This window comes from Lolium rigidum, chromosome 1 (assembly GCF_022539505.1).
Source record: "Lolium rigidum isolate FL_2022 chromosome 1, APGP_CSIRO_Lrig_0.1, whole genome shotgun sequence".
Taxonomy (NCBI): Eukaryota; Viridiplantae; Streptophyta; class Magnoliopsida; order Poales; family Poaceae; genus Lolium; species Lolium rigidum.
Window position 1 is genome coordinate 79722055 of NC_061508.1, and position 8662 is coordinate 79730716.

The 8662-nt window shown below is 41.2% G+C and overlaps 1 protein-coding gene across 1 annotated transcript; it reads left to right on the forward strand.

Annotated features, from left to right (window-relative positions):
* Positions 1–90: 90 nt before the first annotated feature.
* On the forward strand, positions 91–7749 carry LOC124685036 (rab GTPase-activating protein 1-like; the record flags this gene model as incomplete). The annotated part of the gene is given in 16 exon segments (XM_047219354.1): positions 91–508; positions 600–785; positions 892–1005; positions 1298–1356; positions 1479–1545; positions 1640–1691; positions 1796–1888; positions 2659–2742; positions 2937–3352; positions 3537–3598; positions 4556–4625; positions 4930–5010; positions 5095–5196; positions 6263–6396; positions 6694–6778; positions 7090–7749. Coding segments are annotated over 16 exon segments (2290 nt in total), but the record flags the coding sequence as incomplete, so codon positions are not given.
* Between the last annotated feature and the right edge of the window lie 913 nt (positions 7750–8662).

Genomic DNA, 8662 nt, shown 5'->3' on the forward strand with positions numbered 1-8662 from the left:
CTTGCAGGAGGAGGAAGAGGAGAGATCTGACAGATGGAAGAGCTTTCTGGAGAGGCGGACCGAATCGCCTGGACAGGGCCTGAACGCTGCACTGCCCGTGGACGAAGCTGCAATTTCTGTTGAGGAGAATGAGGCTGGAAGTTCTCAAGTGCTGCACGAGAAGAGTGCGCAAGGGCCACATAAGTTTGAGTCATGGAAGCCAATACGCCCATCCCTGGGCAACATCGAGCACATGATGGGTCTGCGTGTTGAGAAGAAGCATTCGTCTGCTGTCAGGTTGCAGCCGAAGGAGTCCACCCATCCTGTGACGGTTGAAGAGGCCAAGGTGTCAGGGGACTCGGACGATGAGTTCTATGATGCTGATAAGGTTGACCCTAGCCAAGAAGTGCACTCAGGTGATAGTGCGAATGCTGAAACTGGCAACATGAGTCAAGAAGAAACTTACTCCCTCAAGGATCAGTTGGAGTGTCTTGTCCATGGTGGACTGCCGATGGCTTTGAGAGGAGAGGTGCAGCCTGTTTCCTATAGCTTTTCGATTTATGTCTCTAATTTTGGATTTAGTCTACTCATTCAGTAGTCTCTTGCTTTCCTGATGACAGCTGTGGCAAGCTTTTGTTGGCGTTGAAGCTCGCAGAGTAAAAGGGTACTATGATTGTCTGGTTGCTTCGGAAGGTGAACTGGAAGATAGCAGATGTTCAGATCCTCTGGCCTCAGAAGGTGTAAATGAAAAAACGGAAGTATTTGCAGAAATTTCCTCTGAGAAGTGCAAAGGGCAAATAGAGAAGGTAAACGTTTGTCTTCATTGTCATGGAGAAGTATTATCATTTTCGTTAATAATTAACATCAGGGAAAGCTAACAGAATCCAATCTGACTCATCTGGCCTCTTATAGGACTTGCCTAGAACTTTTCCAGGACATCCTGCGTTAGATGAGGATGGAAGAAATGCCTTGAGACGCTTGCTTCTGGCTTATGCTAGACACAATCCAACAGTTGGTTATTGTCAGGTAAGTGTATCCATTAATGCCACCCCACATTATTTTCTTTATGGTGCTGGAAGTTATCTGTTTCTCTCGAGCTTCTAAATAACATTTGAAGTAAAGTTGTTGTGTTCCAAGTCACATACCCCACTACTGAACACAAAACTTATTACTCAATTGTTCCAATATAATGCATGTGACTGTAGAGGTCTCTCAGTCAGATTATGGTGTTACAGTGATCTAGTAGACAAATGTTTACGATTTGTCATTTTTTAAACTTTTCTCATAGCAACAATATCTTTGTTGAATAATACTGTAGGCGATGAACTTCTTTGCTGGACTCTTACTTCTATTGATGCCAGAAGAAAATGCATTTTGGTACGCCCACCATGACTATTTGTTCTACTCTTATCTGGGTTTAGGGTTGCAGCCTTTTTTTCTTCTAATATTTCAAGATTGCTCAATTGAATAGTATATTAAATCTCTTGATGGTATAACAGGACATTGGTAGGAATTATTGATGACTACTTTGATGGATACTTTTCTGAAGAAATGATTGAGTCACAGGTACTTCTTTCTTTGCAAAGCTTGCATATGCCAGTGCTTGAAACTCCAAGTTTGATAATTGTTTATGCAAAATTAATGTTTGGTATCCATTCAGGTGGATCAGCTTGTTTTAGAGGAGCTAGTCCATGAGAAATTCCCGAAATTAGGTTAGCAACATATTACAAATATACATTGTTGGTGCGATGAGACCCATTTAGCTAATAACTAAAAAAAAATGATAATTCATGGCTTAACATACTTTTCAATGCAGCAAATCACTTGGACTACCTCGGCCTTGAAGTTGCATGGGTTACTGGACCGTGGTTTCTATCCATTTTCACCAATGTGCTTCCCTGGGAGAGTGGTTAGTGTTAACTTATATGTTTTCAACAGTTATCGCTTCTAAAAGCACATTTTCTAGTTATCTACCTTAGCTAACTCTATGAGGCTATTTCAACAAAGCTCATTGACGTCTCATGATTTAGTCCAAGCCAACATCACTCTTAGTGAACATGTGAACAACATTAATCTGATGAACTCCCTCCGTTCCAAAATAATTGAAGTTCTAGTTTTGTCCTAAGTAACTACTTTAAGTTTGACCAAATTTATAGAAAAATATATGAACATCCAGAACACAAATTTAGTTTTATTAGATTCATCATTCATTGAATTTTCATACTATATAGATTGGATGTAGTAAATAGTAGCATATTTCTACAAAATTTGGTCAACTTAGAGGAGTTTGACTTAGGAGAAAACAATAACTTCAATTATTTTGGAATGGAGGGAGTAACTATTATATCAACTGCAACATCTATGCAATAGAACAAAAGTCGATGATGCAGATCCATATAATCTTTGTAAGGAGGAGGTCAGGGAGAAGTTGATTAAGTGAGCCCTCAGCCCTCCCTAAAAAGTGTGAAAACAACCATTGTCATGTTTCTCACATTACAATTGATGTCTATGGGTACATAGGAACCATGAATATTGTGGTGTCTGATAATCAGTTATGTTTATTGTTGGCCACCTGTACATAAGCACCGAATGTCTGGTATAAAATTCTCATGCATTTGCTTTGTGTTAAAAAAGTGACAAATTCATACTGTATTGATATGTACTGCTTGAACATTTCAGTCCTCCGTGTATGGGATGTGCTTCTGTTCGATGGGAATCGTGTGATGCTATTCCGGACAGCCCTTGCCCTACTGGAGTTTTACGGTACCAAGCACACTTTTCATATGTCGTACTTTCCAAAAAAACATTACTCCCTCCGATTCATATTACTTGACTCCACTTTGTCTAGATTCGAATGGATCTAGTTAAGTTTTTAGACTACATGCATGCATATCTAGAAAAAATTCGTCTCATGAACTGAGCCGAGATTGATTCTTGACTTGTTGCGCTAATTGCAGGCCCTGCACTTGTGACTACAAAGGATGCTGGTGATGCGGTTACCCTTTTGCAGTCTTTAGCTGGCTCGACTTTTGACAGCAGCCAGCTTGTCCTAACAGCTCGCATGGGATATCAGTCTGTAAATGAAGCAGGATTGCAAGATCTGAGGAACAAACACCGGCCATCTGTTATATCTTCAATGGAAGAAAGGGCGAAAGGCCTAGGTGTCTGCAAAGACAATGTTCTTGCATCAAAGCTCTATAATTTCAAACGTGAGCCTGAGCCGCTGGTATCGATAAATAATTCAGCAGACCAAATGAGTGATGACGCAGATGGGGATATTAACCAAGAGGGTGATTATGGCGACATGGATGATATGTATGGTGGCCTGACAGTCAATTCTGAGATTGATTCATTGCCGGATCCAAAGGACCAGGTTGCCATTTCAATCCTATAGTCCAAGCTTTACTACTGTGCTGAAGTATTTTTTTTTTCCGATAAAGATGCACTCAAGTAGTTGCAGCCTGTGACCCTGTCATTTCTATTTCTACCTTTAGTAGTAGCTCAACAATACAAGTGGTTGCTGTAATTTGCTAATTCGTGTTAGTTGTTTATTGCAGGTCACCTGGCTGAAGGTTGAGTTATGCCGATTGCTAGAGGAGAGAAGATCAGCTGTTCTCAGGTATATTTTCTACATATTCATGATTGTATTTTTGTCTCAGGTTGCTGAAACAATTGTTCTTAGGCATGTTGGATCCAGTTTCCACGTTTGATGATTTTAGTTTGTTCTAAGTTACTGGAAGGAACAATCTTATGTGTTCCAGGGAAATATTTTTTCAGCTATATGTGTGGACTCTTCGGCGATGTTCATTCCCACACGTTGAAGTGTATAAGTAGATTGCCTAGCCCTTTCCATCAGTTCGGACTTTTGTTGCGTTGGCTAGTGCATGAAGCTTAACATGGTATCAGTTCCCAGGGATTCGAGTTCGTCCTGGCTTTCGCAATTTATCCTAAAATTGTTGTTGCCCCCTCGGAGTCCACGTATAGGCACGTATAGGCCTGTTAAGCCTGTCTCTGACTCTACACGTGTTGACTTGTCTTCCCGTCACACGGGAGGGGCGGGGGGGTTGAAGTGTATAAGTAGATTGCCTACCCCTTTCCATCAGTTCGGACTTTTGGGTGCGTTGGCTATTGCATGAAGCTTAACACCGCATACATACGTACCGGCTGGACTTTTTAACACGTATCGCCACATACCTAGTAGCAAGAGATGGAGTGTGTCTGGAGCCTTGTCATGATCAGCAGGCCAGAGATGGGTACATGTACCTGGACACACTTAACATGACTATTATACCCATATACGTTCAACCTAGTTGTACGTTCAAGAAAAGATGTCCTGACCTAGTTATTTACCTGCCTCCTGTGAACAGATGTGAATTCTTTCAGAAGTATTTAAATGTGACGTGCTACCTATTGTTTCTGAGTCATTGAAATTGTGAAATGCAAGACGCCTTTATATGGTTGTGTTTTTTTCGCAAACATTCTTTATGACTTGTTCAGGGTGCATTCATGGCAGTGGAATACCTTCCGCTCAGTGTAAGTGTTCTTTGTAATGATTTTTGTTCCTTTTACCATTCAGAGCCGATGAACTAGAGACAGCATTGATGGAAATGGTTAAGCAAGACAATAGACGCCAATTAAGTGCAAAGGTATAGCCAGATATACTTATCATTTTGTCAGTAATATTTAACTTTATAGCTCAGCATTAACACCTATGCAGCTATGCCACAGAAATAGCTTTTTCCTAGTTCTGTAGTTAAGCTTGTATTTCAATTTGCTAAAATACACGCACCTCAAATAGCCATCTCACTAGATAGAAATTCTGCAATATTTCAGTAGCATATGCACTTAGTTTTGTAATAACCATCCACCAATTCGTAACCCCTGCCAGTCTAGCATCGAGGTTGGCGTGTATTGAAAATAATTGTGCAAATAACGACATCTTTGTTTTAGGCTGAGCAGTTGGAACATGATTTATCTGAACTAAAGCAGACTCTATCAGACAAGCAGGAACAGGAGCAAGCAATGTTTCAGGTACAGTCCTCAGTCGGTATAGCTTCAGGAAATGTATGTTTCTAGTCTCTACTGTGACATATTTAACAAGGAATTATATTGAAGGTACTGATGCGTGTGGAACAAGAACTGAAATATGCAGAAGAAGCACGCATCTCTGCTGAGCAGGATGCTGCTGCCCAGAGATACGCTGCTAATGTGCTGCAGGTTCATTAGCCAACTTGATCTATTGTCTGCACAGACCATCTCTGGTTTTCTTAGGCATCATTTATTGCCATCTGAACTAACCGAAATCTTGGTCAGTTCAGTGTAGCATCAGCGTCTAGAAATTGATATGGTGACACTATGTTATTCCCTCCGACCCATATCACTTTCGCAGATTTAGTACAAGTAATATGGGTCGGAGGGAGTACTACAGATTTTGACCCATGTTTAGACCAAAAGGAACATACACTTCTTCAAAATAGTTGCAATATTACACCCAAAAGATCTCTAAGCAACTTGGTTTTTTACCCTTACCAAATATACCAGGCTCTTAGAGACAAGCTGGCCATTTTCTACAGCCAACTTGGTTAGTACCCTTGCCAAATATACCAGGCTAACAGTACTTATATGCTGAGTTAACTAAATTGATTACCGATTTCGGTGTAGTTCTAATTGATTTTGCCATCAACTCTAATCTCCTGAGTTTTTTTTACGAACATCTACTGTTGTAAATTGGCAAGTAGCATAACAGTTGACGATATCATTTAAGAGAACAGGCGTCTAAGCAGTTCAAAACTTAAAAGCTGTTCCTCTTTCGTGCCTGATCAAAACCTTTGCCTGTTGGGGAAACAATTATAGCTACTCCCTCCGATCCATAATAAGTGTCGGGAGCTTAGTACAAAAGTTGTAAAACTTAGTACTCCCTCCGATTCATATTAATTGACTTCAATATGGATGTATCTAGACACATTTTAGTTCTAGATACATCCATATTAGAGTCAATTAATATGAACCGGAGGGAGTACTAAATTTCCGACACTTACTATGGATCGGAGGGAGTAGTAGATTTGCTATACCCTGAGTTGAATCGTTGTATTATATTTCTGTACATGTCCACTGGGGAATCTGAGAGGAAACGTGGTATGATGGCTCAGACATACTTCATTTCTTGTCAATATGGAAATAATGGTTGATTTGTCAGAATTGACATGCAATGAAGTCAGCTCTATGATTGCCGTATTCCTTATTACTATATTATACACTCACTAAGATCACGACACGTGTGCAGGAGAAGTATGAGGAAGCTATGGCTTCATTTGCGCAAATGGAGAACAGAGCTGTAATGGCAGAAACAATGCTGGAGGCCACATTGCAATACCAGTCTAGCCAGCAGAAAGCATTTTCCCCTTTGCCTTCTCCAAGGTACTCAGTCTTGCATCTTCAGATGTTTGTACTACCAGGCAGCCTTCTGCTTAAACCTGGTCATACATCCATGTTGATTTACAGATCTTATTCTCGATACTGTCGGAACATCTGAACTTCTTTGGTGCTGTCTATATAAGGTTCTGTTATAAAAGTTTGATTCCCCACCACAAGATTAGCAAAGTTTATTACTCTGATAGTGAATTTGAGTTACTTAATTTCCCATCTAAAAGAAAGAGTTAAATACTTTTTGTTATCCCAATGTTGATATTTACTGGGTTTGTTATTCGCCTGCAGAGAATCTGTGCAAGATGAGGAGATACAGCCTAAAAGAATAAACTTACTTGGACCATTTTCACTGAGTTGGCGTGATAAGAGCAAGGTAACTTACTCTGACCAATAGACAAAGACCTGAGTGCCTATGGCCACACCAGTTTTGGCTAGTTGGAAGGGAACTAAACAATAGAGATAATCCCCGTGCTTGAGATAAAAGCTATATCTACTACAATCTAGTGTCTAGTACAAGTATAAACTTCTATCATCTCAACTATTACGATATAATATTCAAATGGCAGCAATGTGAATTCTTGGTTAGACTTCAAATTCTGAGCAAATCCTCCATTCTCGCAACCCAGGTTGTACCTACACTTTTACCAGGTTATATACTGACCCGACATCATCGATTCTTCTCAGGGAAAACAGAACAATGCTAGTGACTGCACAGATGCCAAGCTTACAGACACTCATGATCAAAGGGAAGAGACACCCAACGTGGATGATGATGGGAAACAGGGAGGAACACAAAAGATGGAAAGTGAATGTACAGTGGAGTCACCCAAAGGGAACGGCAAGCTGATGGCAGACACGCCGAAGAAAGACCCTGAGCTGCCAAGAGTCCATATTATCGTGAATGATATGAATGGGCAGCATGAACAGTTGCAAGAAATACAATTGGATTGATAATTATGAGCTCATCCCTTACTTCACCACTGGCGTACGTTGGTATTGAGGCAACACTGGATGGCTTAAAGTTTTGAACAATCGTGTATTCTTTTTCTATCCTCTCTCTGCCCTTTAGAGTTTTTCTTTTCTTTTCTTTCATTACCACTTTGTAGGTGTATAGCTTCCTGCTTCTCTCCATTATTACTTGGAAAGAGAAAAATGCAAGGTTATATGGCTGTCTATTAGTTGTCTCCTTGTGATGTAAATGCGTTTTAGAGGGAACGTACCAAATGAACAATCTGCGAAAGAACAGCATGCTTTGATGCCAATTATCATCTCTGATAGAGAAGAGGGCATGGTTCATGGTTGTTGTGAGTTACAGACTTGTACTCCTAGTATATATTGTCCCTATTTAGTGAACTGGTGCTAGCCTTGATAAAATGATCTGTTGTTCTTAAGATTGGCAGATTCCCCCGCCTTTCTTCTTAATCGGATGAATTTTCGGAAGAAATCGACAATGCCCAAGGTACACGTTCTTCTTACAATTTGGCAAATGTACACTTTCGGTCTCATGTAAGCAGTGCGTGCATGCATTGTATCCCTTATTTGACAGATCCCGAAAGGTTACTAAGAGCAGGCCAATCGTTGATGGTTACGAAAAGCAACGCTCGTAGGTCAAATTCCTCTTCTTTGTGCTCATCCCACACACGGACACCAGGTCTGCCCCACAGCTGTAAAAGTTCATCAACTAATGGCCTTAGGTACACATCGATGTCGTTGCCGGGTTGCTTCGGACCTTGGATGAGCACTCGGCATCATAATGAACTTCCGCTTCATGCACAACCAAGGAGGAAGGTTGTAGATGCATAGAGTCACGGGCCAGGTGCTATGGCCGGAGCTCTGCTCGCCAAAAGGATTCATGCCATCTCGTACTTAGACCAAATCTTATGTTCCTTGCGTCAGCTGCAAAATCTTTGAACTCTCTGTCGATCTTTCTCCATTGCGTTCCATCTGCGGGGTGTCTCAACTCCCCGTCCGACTTACGGTCCTCTTTGTGCCATCGCAACAACTTGGCATGCTCTTTGTTCCCGAACAGACGTTTCAACCGTGGTATTATAGGAGCATACCACATCACCTTGGCGGGAACCCTCTTCCCGGGTTTCTCGCCCTCAACATCGTCACCGTGGTCATCGCCTCTGATCTTATAACGCAATGCGAGTGCATACCGGACATTCATTCAAATTCTCGTATTCACCGCGGTAGAGGATGCGATCGTTGATGCATGCATGTATCTTCGATACCTCTAAACCTAGAGGGCGAGACA